This window comes from Nannospalax galili, unplaced genomic scaffold (genome assembly GCF_000622305.1).
Source record: "Nannospalax galili isolate Female #2095 unplaced genomic scaffold, S.galili_v1.0 scaffold788, whole genome shotgun sequence".
In the NCBI taxonomy this organism is placed as follows: Eukaryota; Metazoa; Chordata; class Mammalia; order Rodentia; family Spalacidae; genus Nannospalax; species Nannospalax galili.
Window position 1 is genome coordinate 703,602 of NW_008359996.1, and position 17,087 is coordinate 720,688.

General features: G+C 48.6%; 1 protein-coding gene and 1 long non-coding RNA gene across 2 annotated transcripts in view; one reads left to right on the forward strand and one right to left on the reverse strand.

The window, feature by feature from the left end:
• The first annotated feature begins 2,991 nt into the window (after positions 1 to 2,991).
• The window catches only part of Prss36 (serine protease 36), a 16,567-nt gene continuing 2,471 nt past the window's right edge, over positions 2,992 to 17,087 (forward strand). The window contains 14 exon segments of the mRNA XM_029559044.1: positions 2,992 to 3,028; positions 3,282 to 3,317; positions 3,478 to 3,513; positions 3,691 to 3,865; positions 4,235 to 4,312; positions 4,314 to 4,394; positions 4,396 to 4,499; positions 7,100 to 7,117; positions 7,120 to 7,250; positions 15,560 to 15,781; positions 15,864 to 16,009; positions 16,313 to 16,409; positions 16,411 to 16,564; positions 16,644 to 16,804. Of these exon segments, the coding sequence (XP_029414904.1) occupies positions 2,992 to 3,028; positions 3,282 to 3,317; positions 3,478 to 3,513; positions 3,691 to 3,865; positions 4,235 to 4,312; positions 4,314 to 4,394; positions 4,396 to 4,499; positions 7,100 to 7,117; positions 7,120 to 7,250; positions 15,560 to 15,781; positions 15,864 to 16,009; positions 16,313 to 16,409; positions 16,411 to 16,564; positions 16,644 to 16,804 (1,476 nt within the window).
• Positions 5,334 to 16,317, reverse strand: LOC115068580. The gene is made up of 3 exons (XR_003847922.1): positions 16,066 to 16,317; positions 6,467 to 6,693; positions 5,334 to 6,379 (listed from the first exon to the last, which is right to left on the reverse strand). It is a non-coding gene; the product is annotated as an uncharacterized LOC115068580 (long non-coding RNA).

The window sequence follows — 17,087 nt, forward strand, 5'->3', positions numbered from 1 at the left end:
TATTTGGGCTTACAGTTCCAGAGAAATGAGTCCATCATGGTGGGGAGGCATGTCAGGAGCAGCCAGAGCAGAAAGCTGAGAGTGCACATCCTCAAGCAGGCACAGGAAACAGAGAGAGCTGGAAGTGGGGCAAGGCCATGAACTTCAAAGCCTACCCCCAGCAATGTGCTCCCTCCATTCTAAACCTCCGAAAACAGAACCACTAACTGGGGCCAAGTATTCAAATATGTGAACTTAGGGGGACATTCCTCATTCAAACCACCACTCCAGGGTACCCATAGTCCCATGGCTATATTATAATGCAAGATGCACTTAGTCCAATTTTAAAAGTCCCCATAGGGGGCTGAAGAGAAGGCTCAGCCATTAAGAGCATTGACTAAGCTGGGCGTGGTGGTGCACACCTTCAGTCCCAGCACTCAGGAGGTAGAGGCAGGCAGATCTCTGTGAGTTCAAGGCCAGCCAGGTCTATATAGAGAGTTCCAGACCAGCTGGGGCTACAGGGAGACCCTGTCTCAAAAAGACCAAAAAATAAAAAATAAAAAAGAGCATTGGCTGTTCTTGCAGAGGACCCAGGTTTGGTTCCCAACACCCACCCGCTGTCAATAACTCCAGTTCCAGGGAATCTAAAGCCCTCTTCTGGCCTCCATGGGCATTGCACAACATGGATGCACATATACTTGGAGGCAAAACACTCATACACATAAAAAATAAAAACCAATCCCCCCAAAAAACCAACAAGAACAAACAAAATAACCTATGATCAATCCAAGGATGCGCTTTGTAAAGGGGTATACCTGGGAAGTACAAGGGTCAAAATATCACAAAAAAGTATATACACAAGCCCACTTTTAAGCAAATCTGTAATGTGTGAAAAAAACCTCCAGAAAGTATTTTGGTTTCTTGACTGTTGTTTGTTTTGAGACAGGGTCTCCCTATAGCCCCAGCTGGCCTGGATCTCACTCTGTAGATCAGACTGGCCTCAAATTCACAGAGATCTGCATGCCTCTGTCTCCTGGGAGCTGAGATTAAAGGTGTACCACCATAATTCTGTAGCTGTTTGAGCTTCCAGCAACCAGCTAATTTCTCTGTGACAGTTGCTGTGGTAATTGGAAGTTTTAGTGCCCAGCCTTCCTCACATAGGCCTTAGACTTGTTTCCAAGGGTGACTTCAGTGAAGGTGTAAAGTCCATGGTCTCTAGAGCTAATGCCATTGGTTCAGGCAGCAAGACCCTGAAAAACCCTAGGGATGTTTGCAGACACATGTCATGGATAAGGACCAGTTTTGGAAGTCTGAAGAAAACATTTTTGCCCTTCATCAAGTTGAAGGGGATGTTATCTGGTTTACATTCAAAACGAAGTTGGCTCATTGTTTTCAAAAATAAACTTTCAGGGCTGAAGAGACAGTCAGTGGTTAAGAGCACTGACTGATGGAGCTGGAGAGATGGCTCAGCGTTTAAGAACACTGGTTGTTCTTGCAGAAGACAGGAGTTCGAATCCCAGCACCCACATGGCAGCTAACAACTATCCATAACTCAGTCCCAGGGGCTCCGACAGCCTCTTCTGACCTCTGTGGGCATTGCACGACACAGGTGCACTTACCGACATGCAGGCAATACGCGTATACACATAAAATAAAAACAATAAAATTTTTTTTAAAAGAGCACTGACTGTTCTTGCAGAGGACGCAGGTTTGATTCCCAGCACCCACATGGTGGCTAACAAACATCCATAACTCCAGTCCCAGGAGATCCAACACCCTCTTCTGACCTCCTAACCTTTATGGGCATTACACAACATGAGTACACTTACACACATGCAGTCAGTACACTCACACACAAAAAATAAAAAAAATAATAATAATAAATTTTAAAAATAAACTCTTTTCTGTCTCAGTAAACTTCATTATAAGACTGTATAATGGTTGGAAAGTTTCCTCAGTTTCTCTTGGGTTCCAAGTCCTCAGCCCTGTAGTGAAGTGAGACCCATTGGTGACAGATGAATTGGCCTTGGATAAGGAACTTGATAATGCAGTCCAATTTCAATCCTGGCTGTGCATTCATTTATACGCTGTTTAATTAGGTCTGGGTCTGTGAGTTGGTGATGGCTTCAGACATCTTTGAATACGTTGTCCTTCCCTTGTTTTTTAACACAGACTCTTACTGTAGTTCAGCCTACCTGGACTGGAGGGTCTTCAGCCTTCCCAGTGCTGGGATCGCAGCAACACCATACCCAGCACCGTATGTTTCTTAAATGGGCTCTTAATTATACCAAGAGGCTGAGCGGCTCTCCCAAGTCACACAAAGAGCAAGTGACAGTGCTACGAGCCTGCCACCCTAGCACAGAGGAAGGTAGAATGTTTGCCAGTCTGCTCGGCCCCCTCCATCACCCCTAGGCCTTGCTCAACCAGCCAGAATTTGTGATCCCTTTGTTAGGATCGAATTGAATTCCCCAGTGTTCCTGTCCCAACCCTGGCCAGCAACTCCAGTAACCAGAGCCGTGTGAGAAGAAAAGGCCAAGCCACTGGGGAAGCCACTCCCCAAAGGTGAGGTCCCAGGTGAGTCACGCCAGTGAGGGGCCACCTCCCCTGTCCTGAGGGTCACTGTTTAGCCTAGTCCTGCTTTTCCAAAGACCCAGTGCACAGGCTTCCAGCACCACACCCCCTTTACCTTCTTTGGTCTTTGTACACAGGGTTCTCTACCCATCCCTCCCACATCCAAGAGGTGTCTGGACCTAAGCAGCAGGCTCTAAGACACCCCCACTCAGAGCCTCCAGAGATGTGAGATGAACTGGGGCTCTGGGTGGGGCCTTTAGACTCCCTACTTCCCACTCTCAGCTCGAGGTCCTCTCAGGTTCCCATAAATGAGCTCTAGCCAGGATGGGTGGGGCTGCTCCTGGGACCATCAGAAGTTACCAGCTACCTAGGTGGTGACAGAGTGGTGGCAAGGAACAGCCTTTCACCCATCACTGTGCCTCCAGCTGACTCTAATGGACCATGTCCCAGCACCTGTTCCTTCCACTTGTAATCATGGGTGAGCTCAGGGGAGAGGGCTGCAAGAAGCCTGGATGACAGCATCTAGAGGATGTCAGGATGCTTTATGGACAGTGAGATGTCAGAGAAGGGAAGGAAGTAAAGGGTCAAGAGGAAGAAAGGAAGAGATGGCAGAAGGAGGGAAGGTAGATACCAAGAGAGAAAGAAATTGTGTAAATAAGGAAGGGGACAAGGAAACCTGGGCGCTGCGGGAAGATCTCCAGCCTTTTCCTGCCTCCCTCTTGTCTTCCCAGTTATTAGCTCCATCCCAGGAGCTTTCCAGGATGCAGGTAAGGCAACTGGGCTGGGAGAAAGTTAAGTGCAGTAGCCAGTGGTGTGGGACTGAAAGGCAGGGAGTTGGGGAGGCAAGTGTGGGGTGCAGAGCAGGAAGGTGGGGGCTGGGTAGTGTCAAAGTGGGAGTTACCAGCATGTTTCTCTTCTGGCTCTCAGCCCTCAGCCCTACCCAAGAGGAACCTCAAGACTTAGGTAAGGAGGCTTCCTCGGATCTTAGCAGAGTTTCAGACTGGCTGCGTGGTGAGGGAAGTGGAAATGCCCAGGAGCTCAGTGGTGTCCCTGGGTCCTGTGCAGAAGGGAGACGTGAGGTCTAATGGCCGTAATTTGGGCTTTGTCCTGAGTTGCCAGGCCTCTGGAGTCAGAGTAGAGCTTTCACCTTCCGCTGCGGCTGCCCTGAGCCCTCTTCCCGAATCGTGGGGTGCTCAGATCCACAGCTAGGCACCTGGCCGTGGCAGGTGAGCCTGCATCAAGGTGAGAGCGGCATCTGCGGGGATTCCCTCATCGCCCCATCCTGGGTCCTCTCTGCGGCTCACTGTTTCGTGACGTGAGTATAGCCCTTGTCCAGCCTCTCTCCTTCAAAGGCTAAACCCCGCCCTGCAGCTTGACCCCTGCCCCTGGTCCCCTAGCAAGGCGAATTTCGAGCTTGGGTTTGCCTTTCCTTCCCCGCAACGCCAGGCCATCGAGGTTCTGTCCCACCGCTTTGGAGTCTGAATAGCCCTAAATATGAATTATCTTTCCAACACCCACATCAACACTTCCAAATCCTATCTGACCTTCTCAACCTCCACCGCCTCTACCCCAAATCTGGACCTGACTCCCTGGGTTCCTACTGATCCCAACTCCCCTTCTGACTGTGAGTCCTCACCTCCATGTGGGGCCAATCAGACCCCTTCCCACCCCGGCCCTGGTGGAGGAATGGGACCTTAGAGCGCGCGGCGGAATGGTCATTCCTACTGGGCGTGCACTCCCAGGACTGGCCCCTGGACGGCGCAAGTCCGCGCAGTGGCTGCCATCCTGGTGCCGGACAACTGTAGCACAGTGGAACTGGGCTCCGACGTGGCCCTGCTGCGGGCTGCTGGGCCCAACAGTGCAGCCCGTCTGCCTGCCCCGAGCCTCGCATCGTTTTGCTCACGGCACCGCCTGCTGGGCCACTGGCTGGGGAGACGTCCGGGAGGCGGGTGAGTGAGGTGCGCCCGGATCTTTGCAGGTGCAAGCTGGGTCCTCCAATGGAGGGCCCCCGAGGCCGCGGTTTTGCTCAGGGGAAGTGGGGACTAGAGGGCGGGTGGGAGTCGAGGAGGAGCTCTGGAGACCTGGTTCTGATGGACTGCTGGAAAATTACACACCTACCTTCATGTTGCCTCCTCCTCCCCAGGGGTTCTCCAACCGACACACCCATTTCTCCCTCACCCTTTCTCCCAGTTTCTGTTCTTGTTTTTTCTTTTCTGAATGTAGGTCGGACTTCTCCCACTTTTTCAGACAAAGCTTTTCATCCTGCACGTGCCCTGCGCTGTAAAATGAAGAAAACACTGCCTACGGGGTTGTTGGGTGGCTCAAGTGGGAGGAATCTGTGTAAAGCCGTTCAGTGGCTAGCCATATGAATCCACTAGGCACTTTTGGTTTCTGTATAGGTGTCAAAGCACTGACGCGCAGCACCTGGACTCCGATGTGTTCCGCATATTTTTGCCCTCTTTTTCTTCTATCCTGCTTCCATCTTATCCATCTCTCCTCATATCCTTTGTTTGCTGAAGACGTTTCTACATACCAGGCCTGTGTCTGATAGGCATTAGAGGGTACACTAGTAAATGTAAGCCATGCCCCTGCCTTCTCAGAGACTGCATACTAGGTAGGCAAACAATGAAATATTGGAAGGTGTGGAGAAAACACCACTGATCATTTTCTTTTTCAAATATTTTATTTATTATTTTTATTTTTTATGTGTGTGTTGCCTGCATGTATGTGAGTGCACCTGTGGGCATTACAGGGGCAATGCACCTGTGTCCTGCAATGCCACAAAGGTCAGAAGAGGGCTTCGTATTCCCCTGGGAACCGGAGTTAAAGACAGTTCATAGGCACCATGTGGGTGCTGGGAATCAAACCTGGGTCCTCTGCAAGAGCAGTCAGTGCCCCTACCACTGTTCATTTTCAGTCACCTCTGTTACTCAGTGTTACCTTGCCATGATAGTAAACATACCCATAGCTGTGACAGGGCTGGGGCTTTGAAAGGGAGCTTGTGGAGGACATGCCACTGTCTCTGCTTGAAGGATCCCATCGGGATGGGAGGTGGCAGAGAAGAGTCATCATGAGCACCTAGGAAGTATGTGTGGAGGGGGCCAGAGCATCCTGACAATGGACCCTCAGAGCAGGACATTCCTGAGAAGGGGGTACATGGAGAGAATGTACAAGATGGGAGGTCCTGGTGAAAAGCTAGGATGCTAGACTAGAGTGGCAGGGCAGAGGCTCCCAAGGACGCTGAGGCTAAACCTTGAAGATCTTAAATTCAGACTGAGGTACAGAATAGTCCACCTGCTCAGGGATTCGGGGACAACCCCCAAACTTCCCTGGCTGAACTCCAAGGACAGGTTCAGTCCTGACCTGACCTCTCAGGATTCTGAGTGCGTTGAAGGACCTCTATTCAGTTTTCCCTACACCTTTCTCCTGACACTTGGTTTCTGTTAAAAGGTGGCACACGCCTTTAATTCCAGCACTTAGGAGGCAGAGGCGAGGATCTCTTCGAGTTTAAGGCCAGCCTGGTATTCATAGAGATTTCCAGGCCAGCTGGAGCTACAGGGAGACCCTGTCTCAAAATGACCGAAAAAAAAAAAAAAGTTCAATAGCTGGAGGTGGCGCAGTGGCATACATCTATAATCCCAAAAGGATGGCGCTGGCCCCCAAGGCTGAGTCTGGGGGATCCAGTTATTGCTGTTAGTAGAATTCAGAGCTGAGCTGTAGGAACATTCTTTGGCAGTAGCAAGTGTAGAGGAAATGAGGCAACAGACCAGTCAGGAAGCTAGGCCAGCCACTCAGGTCGGAGATTAGCTTCCAGCAGCAGGAAGTTACACTGAAAAGGAGAAACCACAAGTAATTTAGGAGCTGATTCGGGAAGATGGGTTGAAAAGGAAGTCAAGGATGACACTCAGATTCTTACCTGAAATTCCATATTCTATGCTTAGCAAATGGATACAAGACCAATCTCGTATACATGGCATCTTTGTGGAAAGGATGCTTTTTTGAACCAGTGCAACTCTGTATCAGGGTTGAGAGCTTACTGATTTTAGATCCTATTGTATCCATTATTGTCTGGGGACCCTGTGCAGTGCACAACCTGTACTGTCATGTATAATGGCACTCACTGGATGCTTGTTGAGGTCAAACCTGAGATAAAGACATAGAACACAATAACAAGAGACAATGTGATATGGTAGGCCAAGATGCCATAGTTCGCCACCTGCCTCTCTTTCAACGGGGACTCACATAGACTGGTCTTTGAACTTGCTTGTAACCAAGGATAACCTTGAATTTCTGATCCTTGTGCTTCCACATCCCAAGTGGGGATTACAGACATGTGCCACCACACCCAGTTTATTCAGTTCTTGGGGTTGAACACAGGCCTTTATACATGCTGGCAAGCACTCTACCAACTGAGCTATATCCCCAGATCTTACAGGGACATCTTGATGGAAATATCCCAGAGGCAGCTAGAAGGGACAAAGCCAAGAGCTGGGGAGTTGAGTGTTCATACTTGCCTCACAGTATCTGTTCTCTCTGCTTCTGCCCTCAGATCTTCTGCCTCTCCCCTGGAGCTAAGGCTGCTGGGAGAGGCTGCCTGTCAGTGTCTCTACAGCCGGCCTGGCCCTTTCAACCTGACTTTCCAGCTGTTGTCAGGGATGCTGTGTGCTGGCTATCCAGAGGGACGCAGGGACACCTGCCAGGTGAGGAGAGGTCTTCTAACCAATAGGAAACAGCTAAGGAGAAGACATATTTAAGCCTCATCTACAAAAAGAAGGCAAGACTGCCAATGGAGTTGGGACTGGGGCTCAGGAGTACAGTATGTGGCTAGCATGTAGGAAGCTCTGGAAATCTCTGGAAAAAAAAGTAAAGACTGTCAGTGGAGGCTGGCATGACAGTGCACGTGTGAATCAAAACACCTGGGAGGAAGTAGAGGCAGGAGGCTCAGGAGTTCAAGGCCAGTCTCAGCTACATAGCAAGTCAGAGGTCAGCCTGGGCTACTCGAGACCCTCTCTCAAAACAAAAAGACTGTCAGTGAGTGGGACTGACATAAAGATTACAGATGCATGGGAGCTGTTACTCTTAGGGATATATTGCAGTAAAGTACCAACCTCTAGAGTGTTAGTTACAAGTCCAGCACCACCAGCTATTAGCTGTGTGGCTTTGACCAAATGTGCTCACTTCATATCTAGAAAATGGCAAAATAGTGTTACCACTTCAAAGTATTGTTGTCACGAGGAATACAGCCAGGTCCTCAATAAGATCTAAAGAAGAGTTAGCTACTATTCTTCTTATCCCAAAGCCCAGCCCAGCCCATAGTATAGCACCCATTACTTAGCAGGTGCCTAACAAATAGGTATTGGGAAAAAGTATTAATTCTTCACAGAAGGGAATTTTCCAGTAACTTGCTGATGGTCAAAATAATATATTTGAAGCATTTTTCTCAGAAATGAACAAAATTATGTACATTTTTAAAGCACCCCAGCATTCATGGCAAAAATATAATCTATTCTGTAGTTCCAGGATCCATGGACATAATTGCATGCTTTTCAAAGAATTTTATGTATGTATTTATTGTCTTTTCGAGACAGGGTCTCCCTGTAGCCCCAGCTGGCCTAGAACTCATTATGTAGACCAGGCTGGCCTCGAACTAACAGAGATCCGCCTGCCTTTGTCTCCTGAGTGCTGGGATTAAAGGCACATGTCACCACATCTGGCTAGGATTTTATTTTTAATTATGTGTCTGTGTGTGCATGGACAGGTGAATGCAGGTACCAACAGAGGCCAGAGGCATAGGATCCCCCAGGAGCTGGAGGTACAGGCAGTTGTGAGCTGCCTGACATGGTTGTTGGGAACTGAACTTGGGCCCTCTGGAAGAGCACTAAGAGCTCTTAACCACTGAACCATCTCTCCATCTGCCACCACCACCCTCTTTTTTGGCCTTTTTGAAACAGGGTCTCCCTGTAGCCCCAGCTGGCCTGGAATTCTCTATGTAAACCAGGCTGGCCTGAAACTCACAGAGATCTGCTTGCCTCTGCCTGAGTGGTAGGATTAAAGGTGTGCACTATCATGCCTGGTGCTCACCCCCCCCCTTTAAAGAATATTTCTATTCTTTGGACAATTTTATACATGTGTACAATGTATCTTGATCATATCCATCTACTCAATTCCCCCTCCCATCCTCCCCAGATAACACCAACACATCTCCCTCCCACCTTCATGTCTTCTTTTTTTTTTTTTTTTTTGCAACCCACTGGGGCCAATTAGCATTGCCTGCTGGAATGTTGACTGATTTTGTTGGCTTGCTCTTGTGTAGACCTTGTGAGTTCACAGCAGTTGCAGTGAGTTCATGAGTGTCAGGATGTCAGCATTTTGCTGCACTCCTCCCCATCTTCCAGCTCTTATGCTCCTTCCACCTCCTCTTCTGCAGTGCTCCCTGAGCCTCAGGGTAGGGCCTTGACACAGATGCCTTATTTAGGGCTAAGCACTCGAAAGTCACTTATTCTCAGCACTTTGACCAGTTATAATCTCTGCATTAACTGCTGCCCACTGCAGAAAAGTTTCCCTGGTTATGACTGAGAGGAGTACTAATCCATGGGTATAAACATAAATATGTTTTGACATATTTATGTAGCAATACAACAGTAGGTCCCGTTCCCCACCCCCACCCCCAGCCTTTGACCACTAGAGCCATGGGCTTTTGAACAAGATTACGGTACCAGGTATGGATTCCTTCCTATGAAGCAGGCTTCAAATCCAATCAGAACGCAGCTGGTTCCTCCCATAACCTTCATGCTGCTATTTCACCAATGGGCACATCTTGCTTGGAAGTTGATACTGTAGAATTCATAGTTCCATGCTGAGTAAAATCATTGATGACTTTTGTCCGCCTGCAGCCTGCAGAGCAACTTTCAGCATTATGAAAGCTAGCCAGCAGGGAAAAAGTTTTCAGGTCAGCTCCAGGTTTATTTCTCTGGATACTGCAAACCATAGTGTGCTGAGTCTACAGCAATAGGGTCTTACCATCTAGTTTAGTTATGGTGGGCAACCAAGAGCAACAGTAATAGCCTGTGTTGTTTGGGGGATCTCTGAGGCCTCTCTGACTAATAAACTCATATGGAAGTGTCACACATCTGGTACTGACATCTTCATATAATAACATGTCCCTAGCTGGGCGTGGTGGTACACGCCTTTAATCTGAGCACTGGGGAGGCAGAGGCAGGTGGATCTCTGTAGTTCAAGGCCAGCCTGGTCTACATAGCTGGTTCTAGGCCTGCTGGGGCTACAGGGAAACCCTGTCTCAAAAAAAAAAAGACCAAAAAATAAAATAAAATAAAAATAACATATGCTTTTGGAGGGAAGCATTGTCCACCCATTCAGGGTATCTGTGTTCAAACTATATATATACAGTTTCTTTTGAGACAGTGTCTCCCTGCAGCCCCAAGTGGCCTGGAACTCACTATATAGACCAGACTGGCCTCAATCTCATAGAGATCTACCTGCCTCTGCCTCCTGAGTGCTGGGATTAAAGGGGTGCACCACTATGCCTGGCTCCTTTACTATATTTTTAAGTAGCTAACAAATTAGTGGGTTTCCTTAATTTCAGTTAACCTACCTCCACCCCTCCTATCTCTTGTGCCCCTCCCACTCCTACCCTAGCTTAAACATTTAGTAGCATGTGTGTCTACTATCTCTTCACTCCTTAAGACTTCTCCTCCCCCATTGGCCTTTTCTAGCTTCCTGACTTAGACACTCCAAGCACAACACATAACCTAAAACTTTGAAGCGAAGATCCACAGATGAGAAAGAACATGCTGCATTTGTCTTGCTGGGCCTGAGTTACCTCACTTAGTATTTTCTAGTTCCATCCATTTAAAAAATATTTATTTTTATTTTATGTGTATATATGTTTTGCCTTCATGTATTTAAGTGTACATCACATGCATGCATTTTTTGAGGTCAGAAGAGGGCATCAGATCCCCTGGAACTAGAGTTACAGATGGCTGTTAGCTGCCACACAGGTGCTAGAAACCAAAGCCAGGTCCTCTGGTAAGAGCAGCCAGTGCTCTTAACCATTGAGCCATCTCTCTGCCCCCAGTTCTATCCATTTTCATGCAAATTTTATAATTTCACTTTTCTCACAGCTGTGTAAAATCCCATTGTGGATTTGTAACACATTTTATTATCCACTCACCAGCTGATGGCCATCTCGGTTGATTCCATCTCCTAGCTATTGTGAATGGCACAGCAATGAACATGGATGAATAAGTATCTGTGTAGAGGACATGGAGTCCTTTACCCATATATGTCCAGAGTACTATAGCTGGATCATATACTAGCTTTATTTTCAGCTTTTTAAGTAATCTCCAGGCTGATTTCCATAGTGGTTGCTTCAAGTTATACTTCCAAGAGAGGGTAAGTGTTCCCCTTTCTCACATCTTCACCAGCATCTATTTCATTTGTTTTCTTGATAACCATTCTGACTGGGGTGAAATGGAATATCAAAGTCATCTTAATTTGCATTTCCCTGATGGCTAATGATGTTGAACACTTTAAAGTGTTTAGGAGTAAGCTGGGCATGGTGGCACATGTCTTTAAACCCAGCACCTGGAAGGCAGACGCAGGCAGATCTTTGTGAGTTTGAGGCCAGCCTGGTCTACACAGGAAGTTCCAGGCCAGCTGGGGCTACAGGAAGACCCTGTCTAAAAAGACAAAAAAAAAAAAAAAAAAAAAAAAAAAAAAAAAAAAAAGCTTAGGAATGTCTTAGTTACTTTGCTGCTGCTGTGATAGAAACACCATGACCAACAGAACTTTTAAAAGGAAGAGTTTGTTTAGCTTTATGGTTCCAAAGGAGAAAGAGTCCATCACGGTAGGAAGGCATGGCAGCAGAGGGGGCTGGAATAGGAGCAGAAGCTAAGTGCTCACAACTTCAAGCAGGCACAGGAAGCAAAGAGCAACTGGGGATCTGGCAAGGCTTCCCCAGTGACATGCTTCCTCCAGTATGGTCACACCTCCCAAAACAATACCAATGTGGTGGGGGGAGACAGACAAAATGCTCAAATACTTGGAATCTATAGGAGACATTCTCATTCAAATCACCACAGGAGTCATTCCTTTCTTTTAAACTCTCTGTTGTGTTCTGGCCCGTTCTTTTTAAATGGGTTGTTTCTTTGTGTTCAGTTTCTTCGGTTCTCTGTATATTCTAGATACTAATCCTCTGCCGGATACATAGCTGGAAAAGACTTTCTCCCATTCTGTAGGTTGTCTCTTCACTTGACTGGTAGCTTCCTTTGCGGTACAAAACTTCTTAATTTCATGAGATCTAATTTGTTGGTTATTGGCCTTATTTTCTGAGTGATCGGAATCCTATTCAGAAAGTCCTTACTTCTGTCTTGAAGTATACTCCCTAGCTTTTCCTCTAGAAGTTTCAGTTTCAGGTCTTATATTGAGGTCCTTCACCAGGCATGGTGGCACATGCCTTTAATTCCAGCACTCAATAGACAGAGGCAGGTTGATCTCTGTGAGATCAAGGGCAGCCTGGTCTCCATAGTGAGTTCCAGGCCAGCTGTGGCTACAGGGAGACCCCATCTCAAAAATACCAAAAACAAAAACAACAGCAAAGACTTAGCTTTATTGTTCTACATGTTAAGATCCAGTTTTCTGGCCTCATTTGTTGAGATACTTTCTGCCCGTGTGTCTTCTTGGCATCTTTGTCAAATATCAGGTGGTTGTAGTTGCCTGGCGTTGGATCCTCTGTTCTAGTCCATTGATCTACATGCTGATTTTTGTGTTAGCATCATGCTCTTTTATGACTATGGCTCTGGAGTGTAACCTGTAGCATAGAGTCAAGTGCAGTGATGCTTTCATCTTCCTCGGGAGTGCTTTGACTATCTAGGATCTCTTGTGATGCTGTAGGAATTTTTTATACTATTTTTTTTGGTCTTTTTTGAGACAGGGTCTCCCTGCAGCTCCAGCTGGCCTGGGACTCACTATGTAGACCAGGCTGGCCTTAAACTCAGAGATCCACCTGCCTCTGCCTCCGGAGTGCTGGGATTAAAGGCATGCATCACCACGCCCAGCCTAGCCATGAATTTTTAACGATTTAAAAATTTTGTGTCTGCCACGTGTGTGGGTGCCCATGGAGGCCACAAGAGGGCACTGAATCCCCTGGAAGCTGGAATTATAGGTAGGTAGCTGTGAGTTGCCCAACTTGGGTACTGAGAACTGAACTTGGGTCCTCTGGAAAGGTAGGAAGCACTCTTAACTACTGAACCATTATGGGGTCGCAGGGATCTCGGAGCACCAGCTGCTGGGCGTGGCGCTGGTCTCCCGCGGGCCGCTGGGGTGTGGCAGGTCACGCACCGAGTCTGCTGTTTGGGTCCCTGTTTTTCTGCGTTGCTGAATCTCTGTGCTACCCGGGCTGGCCGCTCTAGAGGACTGCTGTCAGCCGCCCGGGCGGGTTCCATCCCAATCTACCGTGCACTCCCTCTGAGTTCGAGATCCGTCAGCTGCCGGGTCACGAGGGGAGGTGCGGGATGGCGAAAGCAGATTCTCCATGAGTCGTGGTTTACGAAGAGACAGCCCTCTCCGGGAAGATGCAGGATTCAATGATACAGCTTCAGACACAGCTTCTGATGCAACTCTGATTTATTAAGGGGAAACCAGGATATTTTATACTGTGGGGGCAGTGGCAAAAGCTTAATTGATAGGTGCTTTTAGGATGCCCAATTTACATGTGGTGGTGGGCTTCTGCCAGGCTGCCAGACATTGCCTGATTATCACACAGGAAAACCTGGCAGTTTCAGAGCCAGAGGCCATGTTTCTGTGACGGCTACTTCAAAGATGAGTCAGGAAGAGAGTGGGAAGGCGCCCTGCTGATAAAAGGAGTCTCTGCATATGAACGCCGAGCCCCGTGGGCTATCCGGACATGGAGAGACTGCTACCTTACACAGCAGGGGTCCCCAACAAACCATCTCTCAGTTGTATGTGTGCATGTGCATCTCTGTGTCTACGTTGTTTGAGAGAGGGTCTCACCAAACAGCCCTGGCTGGCCTGAACTTTGCTTATCTTACTGCTCTTGTTTTAGAGACTTCCAGTACTGTATTGAATAAGAGTGAAGAAAGTCAATACCCTTATCTTATTCATTTTAAGGGAAATGCTTTGAATTTTCCCCATTTAATATAACATCAGCTGTAGGTTTGTCATATACTCTATTATGTTGGGATATATTTCTATTCTGAATTTCTTCTTTTAGTTCAAAGCGATGTTGAATTTTGTCAAAAGCCTTTTCTGCATCTAATGAGATGACTACTTGATTTCTGTCATATGTGCATTTATGTAGTTCACAACATGCACTGATTATATCTATTGAACCATCCCTCCATCTCTGGAATAAACCCATTTGATTGTGGCAAATGATTTTTTTTCTTAATTTTGGTTCAAATTGCCTACCTTTTTGAATACAACTGCAAATCATACAAATTATTCCTCCAAACTGTACCATTCAATAGAACCTCCAGCATTCAGAGACAGCCTATATATGTTGTTTCTAATATGATAACTGCTAGTCACATGTGGCTATTGAATGTCTGAAATGTGGTCAAGTGTTAAAAAGCAGGAACTAGGCGTGGTGGCATGGAACTTTAATCCTGGCAGCTGGACAAATGGGGCATGAAGACCACAAGTTCAAGACCTTGTTGGGCTGGGGGTGCAGGAAGGAAGGGAGGGAGGGAGAGAGGAAGGGAGGAATGGAGTGAGAGAAGAGAGAAAGGCAGTGAGATGACTCAGTAGTTAAGGGCCCTTGATGTGCACAAAGCTGGCAACCTGAGTTCAATTCCTCAAACCCACATAAAGGTGGAAGGAGAGAACTGACTATATACAGTTGTCCTCTGACCTCCACATGTTCTCACGTATGTGTGCACACAGATTTTTTTTTTAAAGGATGGGAGAAGAGAGGCAGACAGACAGACCAACAGAGATAGAGAAGAAGAGAACACACTGGGGAATTTAATTCAGTTGGTAGAGTGCTTACCTAGTAGGAAGAAGCCCTGATACCAGCACCACACAAACTGGGTGTGATGGTATATGCCTATAATCCTAGCCCTCCTGAGACTCTTTGGACTATAGGCATGTACCATCATGCGTGACTTTGATTTCTTTCTTTTTAATGCCTGAATGTATGCACATGTGTGGGTGCACATGTATATCAAATGTGAAGGCACATATGCATACAATTCATGTGGAGGTTGGAAGACAACCTTGGCTATCATCCTCAGGAACACGGACTACTTCCTTTAAGACAGGGTCTTTCTGTGGCCTGGAGCTCACCAACCAGGCTAGAATGACTGATGGGCAAGTGCCCAGGATCCTCCTGTTTCTACGTCCCCAGTGTGGGTCAAGTGTGGGTCACCACATTTTTATAGTTATGGAGATGGAACTCAGGTCCTCATACCTACAAGGAAGGTACTTGACCAGCTGAGCAATCTTCCTCGGCCCTTAATTTATGTTTTAAACAACTGCCATTTCAAAACAAAAATTTGGGCCCTAACATAGTAGCACATGCCTTTAATCCTGGCACTCAGGAGGCAGAGGCAAGCAAATCGGTGTGATGGAGGCAAGTGTGGTCTACATAATGAGTTCCAGGTCCACTCAAAAAAACAAAACAAACAAAAAAATCAGTAAAAAATAAATTTGGGGTGTGATTTAGAAAACTTAGAAATCAGAAACAGCTTTTATGTGAACTCTTTATAAGACTTTACAAGAATCATTAGGCGCTCAATGAGAACTACAGGCATCTCTCGTGAGGTCTCTGATGCTCTGGCTGGATGCTCTTGGCTTCGGGTGCTCAGTGGTACTGCCTCACCAGGCTTTCCATTGTTTAGGGCTACAGATGCAGATACAGATACGATACAGGGGACAAGACAAAACCAAGGAGTTTCTAGGAGGTGGCTGTATGTCAAAAAGAGGTGTGGGTCCTTGGACTGACCCTCTGACTCAAGTCATCTATCGTTAGGGTGACTATGGGGGACCCCTGGTCTGTGAGGACGGCGGCCGCAGCTTCCTGGCGGGAATCACCAGCTTTGGCTTTGGCTGTGGAAGGAGGAACAGCCCTAGAGTGGCTCCCTATGAGGCCTGGATACGGGGAGATGTGGCGGGTTTAGAGCCTAGGCCTGCCTTTCCTAGCCAGCCCCAGAAATCTCAGTCGGACCGCGAGGAGCCCAGGTGACCTGCAGAGGCGCTGAACATAACTGGGCGGAGCAGATTCCAATTGGAGTAGGGACTGCTGGGCAGGGGGTTCTGCAGACCCCCCGACCCAGGCCTCTCATCTCTCAGAGTGCGGGAAGGCTCAGCAGCCAGGGGTCTGGCCCTGGGAGGCCCAGGTGATTGTGCCAGGCTCTAGATCCTGCTATGGAGCTCTGGTGTCTGAAAGCTGGGTCTGGGCACCCGCCAGCTGCTTCCCGGAGTGAGTGACATCCCGAGTCCCCGGCAGACCCTACCCGCATCAGCAACCTGGCTCACCGCTTCCTCTGGGGTGGGGGAGATACCTCAGTCTGGACCGCAGGGTTTCCGCTGGGAAGCACAGAATCCAACACAGAATGAGGGCGGGGAGTCTAAAGAGGGCGGGCAGAAGGCAGTATTCCTTTCCAGCACTGGAGGGGCGGGAGCGCGGGCCCAGACTGATGCAGGCTGAGCCGGCTGAGCCGGGAGGCAGGTTTCCAGCCGTGTGTTCGGAATGCGCACACGTGTCAGCTTCCCCACCCAGCAGCCAGATCACCTCCGAGAGCCCACCCGGAAACCTGGATGCCTGGCACGTGCTGCTGCCGCCGCGTGCTCTGGCTGAGCGGGTGGCGAGCCTCGTTGCTGCAGGAGAACGCGTCGTGGGACAGCGCCTCCGACCCCGCGCAGCTGCGCGCTCCCGTGAACCTGGGCGCGGCCCCGCGAGCCGTGTGCCTGCCTCACCGCGAACATTACTTCGTACCCGGGAGCCGCTGGCGCCTGGCTCGCTGGGGCCGCGGCGGTACGCGGTAGGCGCTGGGTGGGGCGGGCAGAGCGGGGCGGGCTCGGCCAAGGCTCCAAATCACCGTCTTTTCCAGCAGAGAGAGCCCCGGGCTCCGGCGCACAGCTCGAAACCGAGCTGCTGAGCGGCTGGTGGTGCTGCCTGTATGGCCGCCAGGAGGCGTCAGTGCCGCCACCTGGACACCCGACGCACCTGCTTTGCCCCGCCTACCTGGAGGAGGAAGAGGCGGGCCGATGCTGGGTGAGTGACAGACTCTCCCCTGCGGAAAACGGTCCTGACTAGGACCCAGAAGGAAGCGCATGGAGGTAGGAATGCGGCGGACGCTCCCCGTTACCGGCCTAGAGAATGTGAGGCCAGAATAGTTTATTCTTTCTTACTTAAAAAAAAAAAATTTAAAGACTCTTTTAATCCTAGCACTTGGGATGCAGAGGCAGCAGATCTCTGAGTTCAAGGCCAGCCTGGTCTACATAGTGACTTCCAGGACAGCTGGGGCTATAGGGAGACCCTTTCTCAAAAAGACCAA